The sequence below is a fragment of the Hyalella azteca genome, unplaced genomic scaffold (genome assembly GCF_000764305.2).
Source record: "Hyalella azteca isolate HAZT.00-mixed unplaced genomic scaffold, Hazt_2.0.2 contig16890, whole genome shotgun sequence".
In the NCBI taxonomy this organism is placed as follows: Eukaryota; Metazoa; Arthropoda; class Malacostraca; order Amphipoda; family Hyalellidae; genus Hyalella; species Hyalella azteca.
The window spans coordinates 17,224-41,959 of NW_025946696.1; the positions used below are offsets into that span (position 1 = coordinate 17,224).

The 24,736-nt window shown below is 40.8% G+C and overlaps 2 protein-coding genes across 2 annotated transcripts in view; one reads left to right on the forward strand and one right to left on the reverse strand.

Annotated features, from left to right (window-relative positions):
* Window positions 1-15,843: 15,843 nt before the first annotated feature.
* Window positions 15,844-19,613, forward strand: LOC108668451. Its single transcript, XM_018155677.2, has 7 exons — window positions 15,844-16,429; window positions 16,904-17,009; window positions 17,142-17,420; window positions 17,869-17,925; window positions 18,267-18,425; window positions 18,661-18,828; window positions 18,944-19,613. The coding sequence occupies exons 1-7, from the start codon at window positions 16,239-16,241 to the stop codon at window positions 19,550-19,552; spliced, it is 1,569 nt and encodes a 522-aa protein (XP_018011166.1). The 5' UTR covers window positions 15,844-16,238; the 3' UTR covers window positions 19,553-19,613.
* Window positions 19,614-20,453: 840 nt separating this feature from the next.
* LOC108668446 (phenoloxidase-activating factor 3-like) overlaps window positions 20,454-24,736 on the reverse strand; it is a 6,996-nt gene continuing 2,713 nt past the window's right edge. The window contains exons 2-4 of the mRNA XM_018155671.2: window positions 23,644-23,783; window positions 23,095-23,215; window positions 20,454-21,827 (exon numbers count right to left, since the gene is read on the reverse strand). Of these exons, the coding sequence (XP_018011160.1) occupies window positions 21,766-21,827; window positions 23,095-23,215; window positions 23,644-23,783 (323 nt within the window). The 3' untranslated portion in view covers window positions 20,454-21,765. The remainder of the gene's footprint in view (window positions 21,828-23,094; window positions 23,216-23,643; window positions 23,784-24,736) is intronic.

The following is a 24,736-nucleotide window of genomic DNA, read 5'->3' on the forward strand; positions in this document are numbered from 1 at the left end:
ACAGGTCATCTTCATTTTGCTTATTTTCGTACATGCATGCATATCGCATTATTCTAACATTTCGGGTGTGATCACTTGTTGCGGTTGAGCAGATAGCTTTTGGTCCGAATTAGGGACTCCAGTACCGTAGTTGAAATTTTATTCCGTTGCTTGTTTTTCACATAGGTGAGTTGAGGATGAGCACCAGCGTGATTATGTGCTGCTATTGTGATACAATAGTGAACTGACTCAGCTGACGGATGAGCATCAGCATGATTATGTGCTGCGGTACTAAGCGCACTAAATGTTCATTCACTAAAATGCGCGTGCGTCATTTAGTGAATAAACGATATATGAACAAAATAATACAATGAAAAATCTTACTCTAAATCTGGCTAGTAACGGTGCGGTAAATTCCAGGTTAAACATGATCACATAAAAATAATTTGGGTATGCCCACCAGCACAATCGGTTCATCGGTTCATAGATGAGGGATAGTCACATATGAAGATCTGAAAATCGACTAATTCATAAATCAGGTCAAAATACGGTACCATGGCGAAGGAGCGCCGTGCTTCTGGAGGAAACGCCGGGACTCTCTATCCGAAGTTCACGATCAAGTTGCAGCCTAACATTCAACTTGACGATATACGATAACGATAGTTGATAGCATTCAACATACAATATCTTTAAACTTGAAGACGGAGCCCAGGTAAATTACAGAGCAGGAAGCATCACTGTCTTCGAGGTTGGTTCTTTCGGAATAATATCACCACATCCATCCATCTATGGCCGTCGACTGGCGTCGAGGAAGGCAGTTACATTACCCTTCGAGACCCAAAATGGGGTCAGAAATGACCCCAGAATGTGAAATTCTGCAATAATATATAAACTACCTGCTAAAAATTCATCAAACTGTGGTTTTCTTTCTGAAATGAAGTGTAAAACATTAGAAGAAAATGTCTTGAGAATCACAATGATAGTTTTGTAGTTATGACGTCGGTATGACGTCGGGGTCATTTATGACCCCATTTCGGGAAGAGATGTTGACCAGAAATTTCATGCTAAAATTTATTCTACGTTAAAATTAATTATTTTTTGGCCTTTTACAGATTCAATTACCTTAGCATAGTCTCGTAAATTTCTTACTGATGATGAAATAGGAGAAGTATTAAAATCACTTGTTTGCTTAAATCGCAAGTTAACTAGGAATTTGAAAGCAAAAACAATACCACAAAAATTCACCATATCTTTATAAGAGAAAACGTTTCGGAGTCCAGCTCCATCGTCAGTTCACAAAATTCAGTTCAGAAGAAGTTCAGATCTAGAAACTCAAATACAATCAATTAGTAGAGTAAAAGGCAAGTCAGTGTGGACAAGTGTTTCAAATTTCTGTGACTGGAGTCTCTTATTTTACAGTGGCAAATATACTCTACTTGTCACTGAAAGTACTAATAAAAGAACTAGTAACAGTGCAGTGAAACAATCACACAGTTTTATCAAATAATCTTTCAATTACTATATATCGAAGGGTTGGCAGTCCAAATATTATTTTGTTAAAGGCATAATGCTAAAACACAGAGTAGTTATCAACTATAGTTTAATAGTGAAATACTGAATATATGTATATAATGCAGTTATGGTGTATTCATCATCTCAACGAATATAGATGATCTGTTCGGTGCATATTAAAGTGACAAGACCTGCAGCAGTGAAACATGCGCAAGATAATATGCTCAACTCCTTGCTAGCCCTATTAAGTTTAACACACCCACCAGGCATTTGGCGTATTATCAGCGTTGAATTAAACTTTGCTGCGTTGAATCGACGTTAATTGAACGATGTTTCAACGTTTTTTGCCTGATGGTAAGAGTATCTGGAATAATCAAGAGTTTGGTAGTTTATGAAGGATTGGAGAGAACGAATTAGATCCGCGAAGCCTACAAATGTTCCGCTTTGTAGTAAATGACGGTTAGTAGCGTAGTAAGAAATATTCTAATATTAATGATAATGTTTACACGAATGAAATGTAGATATTGGGTTGTCATAATTCAATGTAAAAGGGTTGTGTCGACCCTTCATTTGAAGAAGTGATTTATATGAGGGGAAGGGGTTGAAATTTTATCATTTTCCTTGACAGAGAGGGTATGAAGTCTTGCAATATACGCTGATAGTGAAAGGTTGAAATTTAACCATAATAACAGTTTAAAGGAGGGTTGTTAAACTGGTATGCCGTAAACATCGGTTGTCATGTAACCGCTTGGCCTATAAAACATGGCTACTATCTTTAATCTTAATCCTTCAAACAAAATGTTTTTATTTGCTCTTTATCCTACCATACATACTTACTATCTTATCCTTCATCCTTCCAAACAAGGTTTAGATCTCTACCCTCTATAGCCTTTCAAACATGGTTTGGACAAACATGGGTTGCGATCATGATCATTCATGCCACAAAAAAAGGACTCAACCTTCTTTTCAAAAATGTTAAAGTTGAATGAAAAACTTTAGTAAGCAAGGATATATAAATCGTATCGCTGTAAGTGTTTTACGTTAACCCTCAATAGAAGCAAAATAAAGGTTATTGCCAAAACATTAAAAATTAACGTAAAGGACAACAGTTGTACCTTTACTCCCTACATCACTAAACTAGGGTTGTCTCTTGAGCTGTAACTCTATCCAACATGTATTGTGTCCCATCCTCAATCTCTCCATATCAGGAATGTATCTTAAAACATTAGATTGCATCTCACCAAACAAGGACTGTATCCTACCAAACAAGAGCTGTGTTTTGCCAAACAAGAGCTGTATCCTACCAAACAAGAGCTGTATCCTACAAAACAAGAGCTGTATCCTACCAAACAAGAGCTGTATCCTACCAAACAAGAGCTGTATCCTACCAAACAAGAGCACGGTTCTCAGTGGCTGACATCGTCGGTTCTCAGTGGCTGACATTGTCGGTTCTAAGTGGCTGACATTGTCGGTTCTCAGTGGCTGATATTGTCGGTTCTCAGTGGCAGACATTGTCGGTTCTCAGTGGCTGACATCGTCGGTTCTCAGTGGCTGACATTGGCGGTTCTCAGTGGCTGACATCGTCGGTTCTCAGTGGCTGACATTGTCGGTTCTCAGTGGCTGATATTGGCGGTTCTCAGTAACTGACAGAGTCGGTTCTCAGTGACCGTCATTGTCTAGCCTGATGTCTGAAAAGTCTTTTTAAATGAAAGTTTCTGAGTTGTGATGGTTTAATTTTAAAATCTATTCTAATTTACCGCTTCTCAAAAATCTGTCAATTTTAATTTGTTCATAGGTGCGCGAAACGTTGTTAATGTAATTTTGTGGATGAAGCAAGATTGGTCACATAACTGCCTCTACTTCCACACGCGTATGGCAGTCCAAGCAGTTCATTAGAAAGTGGATCAGTAACTATTGATGGAAGTGTAGGTGAGTGCTTCTTCCTTGTTCATACATCAACATATGTTCAGTGGTAATATATGTTCAGTGGTAATATGTGTTCATGCAGTGGAAAGGTGTGATCAGTGGCAAAATATATTCAGTGGTAATATAGATCAGTGACAAAGTTGAGTGCGAAAAATTTTTTTGCTATTGTTTTATCTGTAATTTGTGACGCAATGTTTTTTGCAAGAAACAATTAGAATAATTCGAAATCTTGCACGCAGTAAAAACGTTCACTCAACTTTCAGACGAGTAGCAATGAGTGTAGTGGGTTCGGGGGCCGAACTTTGCGGGGATTTTTTTTTATAAGTCGAATCCCGCAAATTGAAGAATTATTTTGTTTGCAAAAGACACCAGCGAATTTTAAGACAGTTTCATACGCCTGGCATTGTGAATAACTGTAGAGTTTACTGAATATTCGACAGACTAAACTGTTGCTAAAATAAGCTTAACAGGCTTTCAATTATCTATCACTAATGAGAAAATGTTTCACGTATTCCTCATTGTAATTAGATATTTAAATAATTCGAAACATAGTTACACTCAACACGTAGCCTAAGCAATTTATGGTGCCGAACGGGAATCTATATTCTATTTCATAAGATTATAGATTATTATTGGTCTTATTCTATTATAAGATTAAAATTAAAAGACGTTTATCTGTGAAGATGTAGTCGCATATAAATCTTAAACTGTGTGTTGACATGTGAATTTAATTTTTTACAGGTACGAGGTCAAAATTACTGATTTAGATTTTCTACTATATTTATTTAAATTCTATTTCAAAGAGTTCAATTATGATAACATAAATTGAGACTGTTGACTTGGAAACCGAATATTGGGATTCTATGAAGGCAATAAACGGCAGTGATCAACTAAAACAGTTCCTGCAAGTCACAAAAAGTTTCAACAAACCACTTAGTAAATTCTGTACACATAAATATTTTATGTACAACAAATATTTTGAAATAAATCAACGAAGGAAATGTTCATCTAAATCAACTCATCAGAAGATAACCTGAAGTTATTCAACCCGGCACACGTGAGTGAAGAATTCAACAATCTTGGGCGTGTCATAGTCGACCATCGCCACAATATAATTATTTTAAATATTAAGTTACATAAAATTACTTTATTTTAAAATTTCTATCGTTATATTTTTTAATGTTCATATTCAATTAATTTATTTTATTATTGTCATTATTTTTATCCATATATTATTTTTTAAATGTATCTATTATCAAAGATAATTTCAGATAATTTCAAAGATAATCTCAGTCTTATTTGCTTTCAGGGAACAAAAACAATGTATGGATATAGGTTAGAATGTTTTATATTTATTGCAGCTGGTGCGTGCAACTGGTGCGTGTAACTGATGCGTGCAGCTGGCACGTGCAGCTGGTGCGTGTAACTGATGCGTGCAGCTGGTGCGTGCAGCTGACACGTGCAGCTGGTGCGTGTAACTGATGCGTGCAGCTGGCACGTGCAGCTGGTGCGTGCAGCTGGTGCGTGCAGCTGGTGCGTGCAGCTGGTGCGTGCAGTTGGTGCGTGCAGTTGGTGCGTGTAACTGATGCGTGCAGCTGGTGCGTGCAGCTGGTGCGTGCAGTTGGTGCGTGTAACTGATGCGTGCAGCTGGTGCGTGCAGCTGGTGCGTGCAGCTGGTGCGTGCAGCTGGTGCGTGCAACTGGTGCGTGCAGCTGATGCGTGCAGCTGGTGCGTGCAACTGGTGCGTGCAACTGGACAGCAATTTGAAGTGACCGCATCACTCACAAAATTTAACGAGGTTTTGTCTAAAACTTGTCCCCTTTATGCTCTTGTATGGCTTATCCTGACCCAGTTTGGTCCAGCGAAAGAGCGCATCAGTGCTACGTCTACTTTTGTTCGTGCTGTGGGTTAGAAAGTGTGTCAATATCAGGACAGAAAGTGTGTCAATATTAGGTTAGAAAGTGTGTCAATATCAGGACAATGTGAGCCTCTGCGTTGTCTGAGTGCAGGCGGTGACCGCACCGGCCGAGTCTGTTGTCGTGGCTGTTGTCGTGGCTGTTGTCGCGGCTGTTGTCGTGACTGTTGTCGTGGCTATCTTACGTGTACTTGCATCTCAGTCGCCATCGCATACATATATCATCTCTGTAAATCTGTACATTACCATCACAATTCATATTCATTATATATATATATATATATATATCATATTCATTCGTCTTGCACCTGCACTGCCACCATCAAACGCCTACATCACCTCTGCCATCATGTATCTGTGCAACCACAATTATATTTGATTTGATAAACGTTGTTTCCGTGTCATTGGACCTTCCAGACTAATATCTACAGAATGCAATCAGTAATGCAGATGCAAAAAATGTATGGTTCAGTTTTAAACCTTGTTTGATTCCAAAGTCACCAATTTCTAAAATCAAAATTTATTTTCAGAAAATGGCGGTGACAGGAATATTGCGGCCAACAACGTTTCTGTTGCTACTGGTCCTGATCTACCACGCAGCGGCAAAATTAAGATCAGAAAACATGGCTTCCGAGGACGATATCCTCATCAACGCCAACACCAAACTGGTAAACTCGTCACACATCCAAGAGTTTAAAACAAGTCATTTCCAAGAACCTCAGGAAATGGTCAACTCCGATAGCGTTGCCGTGATAACTGATTCGAGTTCGAAATCTGCTGATACCAATCGAGAGAAATCTGCTGAAATGTACGAACAAGGTACAGTGGATGAAGATGGACTCCGAAATACAGCCTCCGGTGAAGAGAAACAAGCAGCAGGGAATAGAAAGGATGAACAACGAACAGTCACAGACGAGAGCATCCTAAGTGGTGTAATGGAAGAAAATAAACAACAGGCATGGACTGAAGAAACCAGCCAAGGCACAATGGTTAAAACAGTCGGCTATGAGATCTCAGTTGAGGTTAACAAAGGAAATCATACATCTGGAACAGTCAATAGAGATAAAATGTTCAATGCTAAAGCTAACTTAAAAAATCGGCCTGAACAATCATCTTCGAGGCAGAACTTGACCGCAAACGATGTAATTGATCAGAAAAATAACAACCTTAATAGCGGTTCTCTTCTCTCACTAATAACCTCCATCGAAGAGCCCTCTGAATGGGCTAGTGATAGCGATGAAATCCCACTACGGCATTTCTATCTTGATATGAACCATTCCTTCCCGCTGTTATCTCTGCCAGAACTGGCACAACCTAAAGGTGTTTTGATACCAACCCAACCTCCATCAGACCGAAGCCTACTCAGAAAGATAACTTTCAGAAATAATTCAAGGAGTGATGGTTGGGATTCTGAATCTTCTTCATCCAAGTACATAAATCTTAAGGCGACCAACGGGTTCCTAAAACCCTTCTTACTGAGTACTTCGGGTCAGAACATCAAGCAAATTGGATCTCCCGATCAATTTTCCCACAGGAGATTCTGGCCAAACTTCGAACTCAATGACGGGGTAGAAGGATCGGAGGAACATTTCTCAAACAGTATGGAGAAACAAAAACTAATCAATGTAATGAAGTCTTTAGCTGATTCTCGCCCATCACTGAAAACGGGTTTGAATTTGCACACGTTTTCTGCCGAGTACGTCGACAATGCTGATAATAACAAAGATAATTCAATCGAAAACAATTCTAAATCGGCCCCAACGTCGCACAATGACTCGGTTGCATCAACGATAAATTCAACATATGCGTATTTCTTTCATAAAATCGACCAAAATTTTTTAACGGCAGCAAACAATCATTTCAGAGAAATGGAAAGAGTAGAACCTGGACAGAACGAAGAAATCTTGCCGGCGTCTATGTTTCCTTCCTCAATGGACGTGAAGTATGTTGACTCGTCTGTGGTTGACATCGTCTCAAATCACACATTTTCAAGTCCAATATCTACGTTTCCATCCGTTAAACGCATGCTAAATGAAATAAATAAACAAACAGATGGATTGAAGTTTAATTCTAACAGGACGCTACCAACGCCAGCAAGAGAAAAAACAAGCAGCACAGAGCCAACTCATGTACAAACCAGTGTTAATACTAACTTTTCTTCTACACCAACTTTGGACTTAATTCTGATGCGCGAGAATGACTTAAAGCAAGCAAATCCAAGTAACACCTCTATGACTTCGAGCAATAATTTGGGCCAGAATGCTTTTTTCAAAACTTCTTCCTCAGCGCAGAGTCTTGAGAACACCATTAACTCAGTGGTACAACCTGAGTTCCGTTCCATCAAAGAGGTAATCAATGATTCGTATATCGAAACTTTACCCCTGAGTCTGCCCCTAATAAGTCAAGGTATACAGAAGAAAAATAACTGGCGCTCAGGTGAGGCATTATTGAATCCACATGTGTCTATATTTGGTCCCAGAGACGATACTCAACATCCTGTTCATGAACTATATAACCAAGATCCTGCTGACTACGATGATTATTACACTTATGATTCCAAGTATAATGATGATGACTCTCTAAAGGACGTTGATAAGAGTCACATTGACCACCATCCATTTCATGAATTTAAAAATGAGGTTGCTGCCGATTCAATGAAAACTGCCAAAGACCACGTTTCCGTTTTTCGGCATTCTAACGATCACGGTAGTCAAATTGAGCACCCTCCTGTAGGCAAAATATGGAATGCAATTCCCGAAGATGAACATAACCAGGATTCTCAGGAATCAATGTCGAGCGTTTCAAGCTTCAGCAATGATTTCTGGTCACGCTCTGATAACGAACACTATTTCACAACTCTAAGTAGCAAATTCGACGTTGGGAACGAGAGCATAATATCATCTCTGATTAGTTCAACTATTTCACCTTTGCAATCCGATGAATCAGTCTCCTCGTACTCTAGTTTCACTGCTGGACTTCTGAATGAGGATGAGTTTAGAACAATACCTCATGAGACCGACCACCTGTCTGCACCCAAGGTAGCAACCTCTCGTTCCATGCTCGCTGATAAACTGTTCTTTAGTAGTACGGAAAGGAATTCCATGAATTTGAATTACCCTCCAAATATCGACCTAACAACAACGCAAAATAAACCAACTACCTCAACACGGCCTTTCCGTGCGTCGCCCTCGATAGACGACCCAACAGCGTTCACTCCGACTGAATTTGAAACTTCTACTCCATACCATTTTGAGGCATCAACTCTGCGTCATCCTGTCGTGGTTCAGCTGTCGACTCCAGTCCCGCTGCCGGATGGCCCTTACGTTAAATCAAAGAAAGGACTTTATGATGATTCATTTCATTCAGCGCAGTCATCAATATTATCAGAAAACGATCGGGAATATCGGACAGAAAACGATCGATTTCATGAGGAAGAGTCGGAGCTGTTAGCCCAAAATATGCTTCTTAGTTATCCCTTGCTGCCATTCAATGTTACGAGAAGGCCAAATTTCTCCATCTCGTCTACAACTTTGCCCAATTTTATAATTAATTCCATCGATCAATCTAAGTTATCATCGCATCAACCAATGTTTTTGAACGACGACACTGCAATAGATGACGTTTCGGAATCAATTTACTTAACTGAAATCAATACGCATTCCTCAACCGCATTAGAAAAACCAACCACCCTTCAGCAACTCCTGAAGAATGGACACACTATCGCGCCTTCAGCTTCTTCTCTTACTTACCATGAAATTCCTTCACCGTTTGTAACGAATTTTGGGTTAGAAAACTCCAATACACGCACGCGAGCTCCTATACTGCAACCACACTTTGCAGGAGTGAGTAACGATTTGTCTCTAAGCCCTTTTTCGCCGATTAACCCCAGGGGACATTTTGAGTTCAGCAATCAAGCAGGCAAGGTCCCTGTGGGCACTATCATTCCCCAAATCATCCGTCAAAGAGTGGTTCCCACAAGTCTTGATCCAGCGGGTCACGCTTTGTTAAATAATTTCCAGTATACGCTTAACCAAGGATCCCCTCTCTATCCGGTTGTCTATGACCACTCACTAAACCTAAATAATGAGAATGAATTCAAGCAAGCAGCGCACCAGGACCCAGTTCATCACCCTTCAGATTTACGACTCCCCAATAATCCAACATTCCAGCACTTCACAGATCCGTTTAACAGTCATACGTTGCAGCTTCAGCAAATTTCACTTAATGATCCATCATCTCCAGCTGCAGTCCATTCTCCGTTGACCGGGTATGAAGGTAGTTTAGGTCACTTCTCCCCTCTCCAGCGGTTGATTTCACAGAGCCAATTATCCCCGCTTCAATCTCCATACCCTAACAGTTTTGGCGCATTCCTGGGTTTGAATCATGAGCAGTTGAGTCAATTACAAAATTCCCCCAGCCCTCCAAATGAATTCCTTGCTGATCCAGTACGAATTCCGCTACAGAGCAGTTACCCGCCTTCGATGCAGGTTTATGTCTCGCCTCAGCAGCATTTTGGTAAAACCATTCCACAAGTTCCTTCCAAATTTGGCCTTTATCGGTACCCGGGAGAAGAATTGTTACCTGAAGTATATCAATATCTATTTCAAAATTTAAGAGATGACGTTCATAAAACGAAATCATCGGCGACTTCATCGCAGGTGCAACAGAAGCCATCAGCAGTAGTAGAGCCGTTACCCATGAAAGTCCTCAAAGAAATCCTCATAGATGAAAACGGTAGGTTAGTTCAAGAAACATTCTACGAAGATAACATCAAAGAAGGCTCTCAGGAATATCAATACCAATCCGACGATGATAGTTTTACTTCTGAACCAAACGTCGACACTAATGTAGCGTCTGCTAGCCTCAGCCCCACGAATAAGCTGTCCAGTGTGAATTCAGCGACTGTTAAATCGCCAAAACAAGTTGACTCAAAGCATTCAAATGAGAAGAATGATGATAGGCTCCTTCCGATCGAAGGTTCTCAAGGTACTTTTACTACTAAGAATTTCATAGAACAGTTCATATCAGTGACTCCAATTGGCAATCAAGATGAAGATTCGCCAAATACTACACCTCGGGTCGACTTGTCGGCAATTGCAAATCTCTTGAGACCTGCGGAAGCTCCCGTCGAATCAGAAGAAATTTCTGTTTTTACTACCGTGAGGGAGGCTCTGAGAGGAATCACGACAGATCCATCATACTTGGCATTCCCAAGTGAGGTTGAAAAGGCTGTTCAACCGAATATAAACAAGGCGATTATGGCCCCCATAGAAATTAAAACATCTAGAAATCCAAAGCAAATCGGTATATCGAAATTTCATGATTTTGTCCTCATTTTGTCCGACGCAGGAATAGATATTTCACCAAGCTCTGGTAACCTGACGATTGTAGTGCCCAACGAGCCAATTCAATCACAGAAAGGGTTTCTCAAGTCGTCCCTTGAAGACTTGAAGTTGAGTGACGTTTTAAGTAAAATTAACGAAACCACGGATGTGACAAAGTTACCCATAACTTCTGGTCACTTGTTTAGAGGGCAAATTGAATTAGACACATTTACAACTCAGGAAAACAAAACATCCGAAAAATCTTTATTGCCAGTTAATATTAATTCTCAAAACGCCATTGACGTCAAAGACGTTCTTTCCTTTTTCGAATCAAATTTAGGTTCAATGAGAAATGATTCCCTTCAGCTACTTCTCGGTCGTTTCACAGACGATTCCAAACTTCTGCATTTGGATACTCCCGTGTTCATATGGAGGCCGGGTCCAAGAAACGCATTTGGCTTGCGTCTCCTAGACGACATGCACTTCATCCTACCTAGTGTGGATCCAAGCTCAGAATCACTTTTTACAACGGCAGACTCCCACACACTGACGACCACTCCTCCCATCACTACATCTATCGCCAGAATCAATGGAAATAAGGATCCATCCTTGAATGAAGAAATTGTCGAAAAGGAAGAAGTAGCTGATGTATTTACGGATGTAAATGAAATACCTGATTACTCTCAAGATTACGAAGATTCTGATTCAATACTCGAAAAAAATACCGCGCTGTCAACGAGCGTCACAGACGACTCATCTTCCGACATATTGAACAACCTGGCCACCGAATCTCCTTTAGGTATATCAACAGTAAATGTGATTGTTCCTTCTGTTGCTGATGACTTCATAAGAGAACTAGAAAAACTTTTTGCTTTTTCTGTATCTGCTGAACAATCAAGCTCTCCAGTCCTTGGTCTCCCAGGAAAACCTGACGCAGAGATTGACAACCGTAAAGCAAGTCAAACCGTAACAAGAAAGAAAGGACAATTGGCAAATAGTATATCGAATAGAAATTTGTTAGCTAAGTTACTGGCATCTAGAAATGAAACTCCTAAAATGGTAAATGATCCTACTTTAATTGAAAATGTGCATTTCGATATGCCTCTTCAAAATAATGAAAAAGGATCCGATGAAATTACTAGTGATTTTGAAGCACCGTCCGTCGGACTTCAAAGTAATGCAGATGAAATGCTCATGAGTATCCCAAGCACGGGGAGCTCGTTCCTCGAGAACGAAGCTCCACACAAAACGCAAGCACAGCACCAAGAAGCTGAAAATAAACCTATTTTGCTGGAACAACAACCTACTCATACGCCCTTTCCAACAACTCATAACGACTTGGACGTAAGGACGTTCGAACCATTTATGGATTTTACAAGCAAACTATCTTCACGACAACCTCATCACTTCCAAATGAACTTGCCAAACGTTTCAAGACATCCAAACATCCTTTCCGTAACTCCAAATAATGTTTTAATACCTCAGGAGCCTATACTTCTTCTCAGTGATGATATGGATGCTGCATGGTCTTCTCACGAACCTATTGTCCGTAAGGGTTTCATAGATCGGATTGACTCATCATCAAGGACAGACCCATTGGTTCGGAATGACCTGTTGGTTGATACGGACTTTTACCAACTTGCAAATCCTTTGATTGGAAAAGAAGCATCAAAACAGACGGAACAATTTTTCCATACCGATAACCTTACTCAAAGAAACTATTCAGTTGAAGTGGACCATTTCCTCCAACCAGAGGTAAGCAGTGCCGTAAGTAATTCGCATATGTCCCCCTTCACGGCCTTTAGTCATAGTACAGCAAATGGACCATCTTCAATTCGAGTTACGCGAGCGTACGCTCCTGGAGAAGACTTCGAGGACTCTGTTCCAATCTTGCCCTTTGTGATTCAAAATATTACACAGTTAAACCCCAATTTAGTGGATACCGTTGATTTCGACACGCAGGACTTGCTAATACATGAACAGGAAGCCAGTGCCTTAAACCAGGAGGAAATTCTCAATGATGTCACAGGATTCACGGAGGTCGATCTTATTGAAGATGCGATGCAGGATTTGATTCTAGAATCATCTGATGTCACTCCATCTACACCAACTTTACGCACATTAGATTTCAGTAATGAAATTTCACTAAAATTCCCATCTACGTTACCTTTAGAAAATCTTGGAACGACAATCACTCCTGAAAATGTTTTAAAGAAAGAATACAAGGTAGAGACTTTGAGCGCTTCGTTCGGAAAGCCCCATAACTCCAATCGAAATTTCACTGCTCCTACGTTGAATAATTCAGAGGGTAACGGCGTCTACTCTGCGAAACCATCCTTAGCAAATGGATATATTATGTCGACAAATGAATTCTCTCCACACTCAAACGCCCCAGTAAACTTGACGAAAGAAATGTTGATCTGGAGGCCCAACTTTCCCAAAGGAGTCCAAGGGATTACCACCGCTCGAGACGTTTACCCTCTGCGGTCTTGGAAGGAGACAAGGCATGACAGGAAGTCTCCTACCATGTCAGAGTCCTCTCGTGTAGATAGAATAGACAGAGGCACTTTTGTTCCCGTACCTGGTCCGTTCGGGACAGAACAGGCACCAAAGAGGCTGTCCAGAGAACAAGTCGAAATGCTTGTGATGGGCGGACATTTGCAACAAACCAAAGCCGGAAACCCTGCCTTGAAATTCCCAAAAACTGTACCGACGTTGAACAAAAACCAATATTTAGGAAATTATTCCAGTAGTAAAACTTTATTGAAGAGGCCTTGGCCGTCGGATGCTCTTCAGCCCCCGGGGACACCGGCGGTGGTTACCCGCGATCCGAGGAAACTGGAAGACGCCAGCGACGGCTGGAAGTGGTTCGGGCGTTCCAGGAAAAACCCATGATGAAAATTTTAGTATAGAAAGACGCATGATAGTAACTCGAGTTTAAATATTATGTTCATAACCGCTACAGTTGAGTCCAAAATGCGTGTTATGAAAATTTAGTTGTATTTAATATTTAAAATTCTTCACATGTATAGGAATTCCAACATCAAAATGATTTTACGAAAAATTACTTTCGGTCAAGATATTTATATTTGAGCTGATCTCTTGACACGGAAATTGTGGTGCACTGTGTACAGTTAACAAAGTAGAGATTTTTAATTTCTTGTAAACGTTATCACGTGACGTGTATTTCACCGCAATTAATAATCATCGATTAGGTAGTTAATGATTATCTTACACCAGCTATTTATTTATAATATTGGTAGCTGCCAGTATTTGTATTATTATCTGTTATTATATTATGAATTAACGTTTTTGATCACTCACCGGGTGAATGTCATTAATCAATTGTGTAATTTATATTGAAATTTTCCCAATGCTTCATCTAAGTTGTTACTTTTTTTGTGCTACGAGTGTTTTTTTGTGCTCCATCTTTCTGTGTGATTAAATTTAAAAATTGAGTATTTTGTTTTTGTTTTATTGATACCACATACATGAATACTTTTCAATAATATTGATCTATCGAATTTTCCCAGTTCCGTCATAGTAAATTTTCAATATGAACTTCCAGCCCGTTTTTGTACATGTAATCGATGAGCCACTCGTAAAATCATAAATACACATTTTCTCCAAATATAACGCACGTACGTAAACTCAGAATTTTCTTATATTACATATCTTCAATTGCAAAACATTTCAAATATTAAATTAAAATAATGTATATTTATAAGGAAAATTTGAAAAAATTTCGCGATAAGTGTTTCGTCTCCCAATGTCTACACGGTCTATCGTAGGTTCGACCCTCAATGTCTGTGGTCTGCCGTAGGTTCTGTCCCTCAATGTCCATGGTCTACCGTGGGTTCTGTCCCTCAATGTCCATGGTCTGCCGTCGGTTCTGTCCCTCAATGTTTATGGTCTACCATAGGTTCTATCCGTCAACGACCATAGTGTACCGTAGCTGCTATACGGAAATAGGGCTAATGAGTAACTATATGAGCATGCGTGGCACAAATATCCATGTTCTCGAAGTATGGCTTTAGCTTAAACGTTTCTTCGGCAACGCGGCGGAATAATTTGTTAAGTTGCTCATGAAGATTATTCGGAAACTTCATAAGCAACTTGAAAAATTGCTTCAGGCATTTCAATGATTTTGAACCGAGTTTTTTGTTAAAACAAATTTCTTGAAAATTTCGATCCTGATTTCGGAGCAACAATAAAAATTCCCTGAAAATTTTCTCACGCATATTATCCGTTGTTCTGGCCGCGCGACTGCAAGGAAAAAGTACCCAACATCCAGTCCGGCTACGAGCACCGGACATTATTCATCACAATTTGCAGCAAACTTGAATGCTTAGAATATAGGTGCGGCTTGTTGATTTGATAGCTGGTGATGGTTCTGTGAGGAAAATATGGAACAATCCGTGTCGTGTCGTAAGCGGGTTTGTTCGAATGTGTTATCTGTTTTTAAAGCTAGGACTAGTTAGTGCTGTGTATGGATGTTGTCTTGTCTAATTCTATCCCGCGATCGTGGTAGAATATATTGTGCTGTTGAGGGCCCTAATCAACGGGTGGTGGGAAGTTCGTCTTACGGGAGCCGTGTGGAGGCTACCCTCCCGTATTTAGTTGTCCTTCTTCCCGTTTAGGATGTGTTATGGGTGAAAGGTTAACTGTATTCGTCTCGTTCGTTTTTGCTTTTAAATCACGCGATTCATCATGAATGAACTGGATGGTCCAGGTTGGAACGGAGGATTTATCGAAACTGAAGCCACCACGTACTTAGATAATGATAAGTTTTTTCTTTCCATGTGCGCTAACGAGATATTAAAGATGTAGACGTAGGGCTGTAGAAATAGGGGGTTTAAAGTTCGAAGTTACGATTAACTTGGCTAGTTAGCTGGTCTCGTGATGATGCTGTACACATTCAGACGCTCTAAATTTTAGAACAGATTTACACGATGACAGATAGTGATGAAGTTGAAATGTGGCTAATAGGTGAACTTTCGGGATTTTGATAATTTTGAAGTGGGAAAACTGCTTTTTTGTTAATTAATTTTCTATTTTTACCTACTGGTGAAGAATAGATAATCTTGAGCACGACATAGCATAAAATTTGCTGCAAACGTGCCATGATTACCATCAGAAATGTGGGTAATCTTAAATTGATACCTATAAATTTAAAAATTCTTTGGTTCAATGAAACTTCTACAGTAGATCTTAGAAGGGTCATTAACACGCGACTACTGGTCGAAAGCCTTGCATGTATTCATAGTAATAGATTGACGTTACTAATGGTTACTATGGAGAGAACCATTCTTGAATATTTGAATTGGATAGTTCGACGAAGGTAGCTGTATATGACTGCTAAATAAGTCTAGCTAACTCCGAACTTGGCTAGCGTTTAGGATGGAGAGTTCCGCTCAAACGTCCAGCAAATTGTATGTTGAAGATGATTTCCTTACGTTCGCAACGTTATGATTAGGACAACACTTTAGTCCTACCAGTGTCTTGCTTAGATCTTGACATTCTCAACATTTCCAATAGATTACATACTAGAGCACAAGGATCGTATACGTGAACTTAGCAGGATGGTTGACAGTGTTGCTGAAGTCCGTGAGCGAGATGCGACAAAGCCAGAGGGTTCAGAAGCCTCCAGGCAAGGAGCGAGTCTGGCGGTTACCGCTGCAGGACCTTCCGATGCGAATGGCAGCGCCGTTGCCGCCCCAAACGCTCCCCAGCAGGAGGTGTCGTCCAATGTTGGAGCAGGCTTCCCTCATCCGTGAGTAATGGAGTTAAGATACCGGTGCGTCCTGAGAATTCTAAGAAACTAAACCAGGAAATGGTGTTCATCGCTTTCATTCTAGGTGTTGCATTCTAATCCATGAAGTCTATGGTATTTCAGTTAGGCTTAATTTAAGCAAATGAGATTTGAAATATACTACCATGACCCACCGCAAGATATACTAGAAGCTAGTTTGGATATCTGCAACTACTGCCGATATTTAGCTCTTACAGTTTCTTGATTGAAGAGCACGTCTTTGAATGTTTATTCATTTCTGCAGAAGCCTCTTCGAATGTACTCATTCTGTATCTTGGATTGCATTTGCTGCCTGTTATAGTTAGCCTGGCTAGCCTCCACTGTTACAAAAGTTTCCAATGGCCCCTGTTGTAGGCTGGGGTCTGGTAACTGGTGGCCAAATAGCAGCCTATGTAACTAATTACTAAGAGTACAGGGGGTTCTTCTTCTCTACAGTACTCCGCTACCTGCATGGTTTCAAAAATACTTCCCTTTGCTGAGCCATAACCTCACATTCCTCATCGCATACTGGTACATCGTGTCCGTTGTGACATCCATCAAGGTGATTATAGCAGGAATTTCTCACTATCTGATGTTGCATAAATAACCTGAAGTTATAGCTTTCCCGTCAATTACTGGAACAGCTCTAAATTACAGAAACTGATGATATTCCTCCTTACCTTTTCACGCTCAGGAAGCCTTCCTTGTGGACATGCTGCTCAGATGGATCTCTCTGCTCCTAATTATCCTCCACCCGGCAATCGTGATAATGAAGTGGTGGTTTTGGTTAATATTCACCCTCACCATGAAACCTGGTCTCATGGTAGCGAAGTACATAGCCGGTCTGCTTGGTATCACCCATGCCATAAAGGTGGTCTGCAAAGAGCTGATAAGAGCTATTGACTATTACGGAGACAAACTCATGAAGACCATCGGCAATCTGGTCGCGTACGTCAGGAACCAGTGGGAACAGGTGACTATTACGATAAGCGCATCATTTGCTCTTATTAGAATTGAAGAGTGGGAAGGTTAACGTAGCATCGTCTACCATGTGATTTCTCGCTAGACGTTTCTCCACTTGAGATTCTAAACTTGGATGAACAATGTGAAATATCAGTTTCTTAATAACCTTCGCCTATTGCGCCTGACGAGTTCCTTTATAAAGTTTTTTCATGCAAAACTTCTGCCAAACAGACCATTGGCATATAATAAAGTAAATTTTCAAGAGTGTTTGATTTGGCCTAATTGGGAGCTTCGCCTGCCACCTCAGTTGTTTCGTCTAGGGCCGAAATTTTTTCACATGATTAATATTAAGCACCTTTTTCTGGCTAGATAGCGCTACACGGTAAATGATTTTCGTTTGTCCGGATTTATAGTTGAATTTCAGTTTCATGAATAAATGGAATGGCTCCGTTTTCCAGACCAGAGCAGACATCATAAAGGCGCTGACTACACTGCGGCAGTGGGCGACGGAAACGGTAAGACCTGCAACTAGAGTTACCAAAAAAATATGGCTACGCTAACTCAGCCGTTGCACAGGGCCTTGATCGTTGGTTGCTTGAGAGCTGGGACCTGGTGATGGGAATTAAAGTTCTAGTTTGTTCGCCATGCCTCAACTTGTTGTACTAAATGAATTTTACACCCTGTTTGAATGGGCCTTAGGTAACGTCAATATTGTAAGGGGCCTCTGGTTTCAGTACCAAGCTTGTTGATTTACTGCCATTAGTTATATCATTATAAATGGAAAACCTGGTTTGTGTGTGCGCCAAAGAGGTTTTAGACGCAACTTTAACTCGTTATACCTGTCTTTAATTTTCAGCTCGAGGCATTGGTGAGGGCGATTAAATACGTTCTTCACTACGTATCGGATATCCTCTCGATGATCCTCCCAGCACGCGTCTACCGGTGCCTGAAGAGCTGGCTACACGTAGCCTACACGATCATGGCCAAGATCTACTACTTCATAAAGTATCTCTTGGTGAGCATCTACAATTTGGCTTGTGCAATTTTTGGCACCACGGTGGGTCTAGTCTACTCTACGAAGCCCACCACCCCACCTAGGTCGGCATCTCCAGGTCATAAGCCCAGCGTGGTTGACGCTATAAATTCTCCACTGAATTCAATACAAGATTAGGTTGTGAACATATTGCTGGTTAGGATACTTGATCTGTATATCTTTATCAATAAACATTGGAATATTTCGCTCGTTTCAGACCTCGTTCGAAGAAATTCTGCAGATCATAAAGAACGCGTGGAACACGGACGTAAAAAATTTCTTCTCTTCCGCACGCAAGAGGTCCACCACCATACCGGCTAAGAACGATGCCTCCACTGTTAGGCCCACCGAACTTTCCATCGACGATTCTGTCAAACCGCGCAAAGCAAGAGACTAAAGAGTAACCATAACATTAGTCCTTGTAATTTGTAAATAAAATCTGGAGATTAATTGGACGCCACCCTAACTTGTGTGCCGAACTGACATTAAACTTCCCTCAGGTTGACTCCGGTTACAGCCCCGGACCAGGAAAGCCGTTGCAACGAAATCTAAACGTCCCAATAATCGAGATCACGCTGCCCACCCCAATTACGAACGGAGAGTCTCTGAACAAAAGTAAGCGATCAAGAACACGGAGCACCGAACAACCGAAATCCCCAATTGGAATGAATCTAACAACGGAAACTGAAGATATGTCTGATATCTTCATATCTGATATCTCTGAATCATCTCTGGATGGTGAAATCCCGACCATCACTACCATTTTGCCTGCAGCTGTGACTCCACCTCATAACCATGGTAGAACATCCCTTCTGCCCGTGCCTGAAAGATCAACCGTGCAACATACCGCCCCTCTAACTCCAGACTCGAGACTCCCTCCGGTCACTCCCACTTCAGGTTCTAAAAGATCTGTGAGAAGGACTCGGAAGTCTGTTACGCCTGTTCCGGAAGACTCTGAGATCCCCTTTAATGTTCACTCGACGCCCAAAGCAGACCTTCACTCCTCCCCTCCTGCTTCTCAAGCCAGCTCCTCGCGTCTCGAGGATGCCTCCAATGCTTCTCAGTCTGTAGCCGAGAAGTCTTCGTTCGGTCTTGGAATGTTCGGTTGATAATTATAAGGTTTTAGAAAATGTATAGTAAAAGATTTATTTTGGAGATAATTATTCAAACAATTCACTTGGCTTCATTCCTTTACAGATTGAACTTCGAACGTTTAACTTCGAAATGTCGTACAACTTTGAATCGTGGAAATTGCGTTTGTAGCCTACCTTCAGTATCGTTCACCTTGCGTTCCTCAATAACTACTCGCGATTAATTACTTCTGATTAATTCTTTTGATACTCTCGTATCTGAGGACTTGAGCTTTTGTCACAGAGGTTTCTCGTAGGTATCTCTGGATCAACGTCATCTACCAACGACGAACGGTCAGTAAGAGGACGAACATAGCATAACATAACATATTGATCTCGGCGCTGAAGTGTAGGCCTGATGTGGCCTGTCGCCGATTCTTTTCCTTTTCGTACCTTGTTCACAGAAGATCTAATATCGTTTCAATTGATCATGACTGACGATAGTTTCAAGTAGCTACTAGACTTCCAACTGGTTCGATATGGTGCTAGGCATTTCATATCAGCCCATCAACAGGGATGTTGATGGGCTGACTAGCTTATGCATTGCGTTTCGCTTCGCACTCCCTCGTTGATGCTAACAGGCTGGCACCAGCCGGTTGATGCCATCAGGCTGACACCAGCCGGTTGATGCCATCAGGCTGACACCAGCCGGTTGATGCCATCAGGCTGACACAGGTTGATGCCACCATGTCGACGCCACCATATGATTATTTGTACTGTGTTGACTGATAAGAAAGACCTCGCAGAAATAAGGAAGTTCCATATGAACTTCTTAGCTCAGGATCGTAGGAAGTCTTACACGAGTTTCAAACGTTACTATATATGACTTAATCTACTCGCATGAGAATAAATTAGTTTACAAATAATAAATAGCGACAAATTTATATATTAGCGCTCATTAACCGCACAAATCAAATGAATTGCGTACGCCCGGCTACTGGAAAGCGTCCAATCATTCGGTGACGCGCCTCATCTTAACCAATAAGTCCAATCATTCAAAACGCAGAAGACGGATGATTGGATAAAGTTGAACGAAGACTCTCATACCTCGACCGAACCAATACGTGAGAATCGAGCTTGTGTGTATAACATACTGTAAGGAAGGTTCTATGAAGACTATTGTTTCATTGAACGCACATTTGGTGATTCTTCAGTGTTAATGATGAGGATTTTTGACTCTCGTGTATTGGCGCTGATCTTCATCCAGTCACACGTCTCCACGCCCAATAAAATAATCGTCGAAATTTTTGATGATACAATCGCCTATTTATTATTAGTTAGTTATCATAATTACATTACTGCTTAGGTTCACCTAATAATTTCCCATTCCACCTCCTTCAATAACAGTCATAAATTTTCTCCAAAAGAATTTTGATTAACAAAATTCCCTTCGCAGATTTCAGTTCACGTTTTCTCGGTAAGTTTTTAATCATTCCGAAGTGCTAAAAATTAGGCGAACTCTAATAATCAATTTAATAATAAGCTAAACGTGCATTTAATCATTATCGTAAATATTACATCATTCAATTGACCTATGTTACCAATTAACCTAAATTTCAATTAATTATAATATAAAAACTATAAACTATATATAAATAAGTTCTTAAATGAAAACTCAAACCTTCTCCGCCCGCAAGCTAGTAACACACCGAAGTTACTTCATGACCCATTCATCACCCAAACAACAGCCCATGTCCAGCAAACCAAGCACGTCTTTAAACTTCTAAATTGTACAGTTTCAAGCTAAATTATAAACCTAAGTTTTATGTAACTTCTAAAGCAGCAGTTTCTATACTTCTTAAAGCTGCTGTAGTTCGAGTTGTAGCTAAGTATGTAGATAGTAGAGAATAGGGAAGAGGTAGATCCGAGATTTTAAATTGTACATTTTCAAGCTAAATTATAAACCTATGTTTTATGTAACTTCTAAAGCAGCAGTTTCTATACTTCGTTCAGCTGCTGTAGTTCGAGTTGTAGTTAAGTAGATAGTAGAGAAGGGGTGGGTAGATCCGAGATTTTAAATTGTACATTTCAAGCTAATCTATATACCTAGGTTTAATCTAACTTCTAAAGCAGCAGTTTCTATACTTCCTAATGCTACGGTAGTTCGAGTTGTAGCCAAGTAGATAGTAGAGAAGGGGTGGGTAGATCCGAGACCTCTTCAGGAGACAGAGACCTCTCTTTTCACCCCTCCGTCATCCCGGTGGGGTGCACATCATCCCATCCGCAATGTTGTCCTCAACCCACGGCAAAAAACCTGCAGGTGATGTTGGTGATTACATAAATAATTTGTAATCACCAACATCACCTGCAGGTGATGTTAGGCAAAAAACTCAAATACATGCTTGGAATTGACCGTTGCGAACTATGCAGTAAATTTAATCGAACATAACTGACCTGGGCTTATACTTTCAAAAAAAGTTAAGAAATCGTAAGTTCATCAGCCAATCATTGACGGCCATCCAAGCAAATCCACCAATCATAGACAAGAAAATAGAGCGTAAGTACATACTTGCGATCACTTAGCGAGTTTTGAAAGTATGGCCCCTTAATACGATGCTTACAATTTCAATAAAGTCACAAAACGAACTATTTTGTTCAGACCTACACGCATCTGGAATGAAATTGATGAATGGATTTATGACAATAGATGTGGGTGTGACATGAAGGGATGTGGGTGTGAAATGAATGGATGTGGGTGTGACATGAAGGGATGCGAGTGTGAAGTGAAATGATGTGGGTGTGAAATGAATGGATGCGGGTGTGAAGTGAATGGATGTGGGTGTGAAATGAATGGATGTGGGTGTGAAATGAATGGATGCGGGTGTGAAATGAATGGATGTGGGTGTGACATGAAGGGATGTGGGTGTGAAATGAATGGATGCGGGTGTGAAATGAATGGATGTGGGTGTGAAATGAATGGATGCGGGTGTGAAATGAATGGATGTGGGTGTGAAATGAAGGGATGCGGGTGTGACATGAATGGAAGTGGGTGTGAAGTGAATGGATGTGGGTGTGAAATGAATGGATGTGGGTGTGAAGTGAATGGATGTGGGTGTGAAATGAATTAAGTTTTATTTTATTTTAGTATTTTTTAGGTCCTTGCAACTGGTGGTTGCAAGGAACATTCAATATGTTGCACTTCGGTGAACATAATTTACACGACATAAACTTTTCATTTTTCTATTTATCTTGGGGAAAAAAGATTCTTTTGAGTTCTAATTTTTGAAAATTTCAAAGCAAAGAAAGGCAAAATAAATTCACTTTATCTTGGCTGTTTTTTCCACTTGAATTTACCGTGTATTTTCTTTGCTGTAAATTCGTAGTTTCTCTGAGATTTAACAAACCAATGGCATACATAATTAATAATTATTTGAATTCAGTCATAAATACATTCGTTAATTAAAAAATTTGGGCATTAATTGATCTATCATTAGATACATTTTTTCAACACTATACTTCATCCTTTATTTATTTATATATACCATGAAAGAGAAATGAATATTTATACTGGCGAAACCCACTGGCGACTTTAGTGTAGACGGCGGGCGCTCCTGTGGCGCAGTTGTCCCCGAAGCTGACGATCCCCACGACTTCGTGTCCCCCCGTGGGGGTGCGTACGAACAGGGGGCCTCCCGAGTCCCCCTGGCATTGATATATACGGGTAAATTTTCTTATTACGTGTCAAAAAGTGTAAATCAATCGTTGGATGATAAATTAATCATTATTGCGAGCGTAAATAACGCTGTGAATCGAGAGCATGAGCTGTGAATTGAGCGGCTGAATTTGAAGCGTCTTCAGTGTCGCCGTCACTCCCCTAACAAAATTTGTACATGAGCCCGACCCTGCATCAGGTGCCGCCTGGGACTCGGGGAGCACGTGAAATCATCCGCTCGTGCATGCTTCGGCTCAGGGTTGTAAGGGAACCCTTTAGGTAAGCTTACAAGCTCGGCTTAGCCAACTCTTCTCTTATTCACTGTCGATTATAATGTCAAATGCGATATTTCGACCAGAAGCTAATTCCGATCGGGTAGTCAAGCAGACCCAAAATAACTTACCCCTCCCTTGCCCACCTGACAAGAGTCCTCGCCCTTGACGCCCCCGGCACACAGCATGGACGGCTTGAAGTATTTGCCGAAGAGGCGGCGGCAGACGACGGCGTCGAGGATGCGCTGCGGCACCGCCAGCAGCACGGGGGACGGCGACCCCCCCGCTGGGGGAGGGGGGCTCGTTATAATACTTGTGTTTCTCTATATTATGTCTTATATCTTATACCTATGCCATGCTATGATATATTATACCTATGTCGTGCCAAAATAAACTCATTGACTCTATAATTTAAATGCGTCCTTCAAAATCATGTCTTTCTCGTTCGATATTATAGTTATGTCACGTTATTATAAACCTATATCACTATATACTATACCGACGTCCCTTAATATTATACCACAGTATATATAATGCTAGATATTGTCCCTGAAAAATATATTGTGTGCGTCACATACTGTAATCTAATCATATCATTAATTTTCCAATACATGTTCTTACTTTAGGAATATATAGACGATTATTTATGTCTATATACCTATATATCTGTCTCTTATACACATCTAGATGTGTATAAGAGACAGGGTTAAGATGAGGCGCGTCACCGAATGATTGGACGCTTTCCAGTAGCCGGGCGTACGCAATTCATTTGATTTGTGCGGTTAATGAGCGCTAATATATAAATTTGTCGCTATTTATCATTTGTAAACTAATTTATTCTCGTGCGTGTAGATTAAGTAATATATAGTAACGTATGAAACTCTTATAACTTCCTACGATCCTGAGCTAAGAAGTTCATATGGAACTTCCTTATTTCTGCGAGGTCTTTCTTATCAGTCAACACAGTACAAATAATCATATGGTGGCGTCGACATGGTGGCATCAACCGGCTGGTGCCAGCCTGATGGCATCAACCTGATGGTGAAATACGATGGCATCAACCGGCTGGTGCCAGCCTGATGGCATCAACCTGCTGGTGTCAGCCTGATGGCATCAACCGGCTGGTGTCAGCCTGATGGCATCAACCGGCTGGTGTCAGCCTGATGGCATCAACCGGCTGGTGTCAGCCTGATGGCATCAACCGGCTGGTGTCAGCCTGATGGCATCAACCGGCTGGTG

Bases quoted from the DNA above. Each gene is read 5' to 3' on its own strand.
- LOC108668451 (XM_018155677.2), top strand. From the start codon at position 16,239: ATGGTTGACAGTGTTGCTGAAGTCCGTGAGCGAGATGCGACAAAGCCA. The intron at 17,421-17,868 runs GTGACTATTACG...TCCGTTTTCCAG, and splicing joins TCAGGAACCAGTGGGAACAG to ACCAGAGCAGACATCATAAA. The intron at 17,926-18,266 runs GTAAGACCTGCA...TTTAATTTTCAG, and splicing joins GGCAGTGGGCGACGGAAACG to CTCGAGGCATTGGTGAGGGC.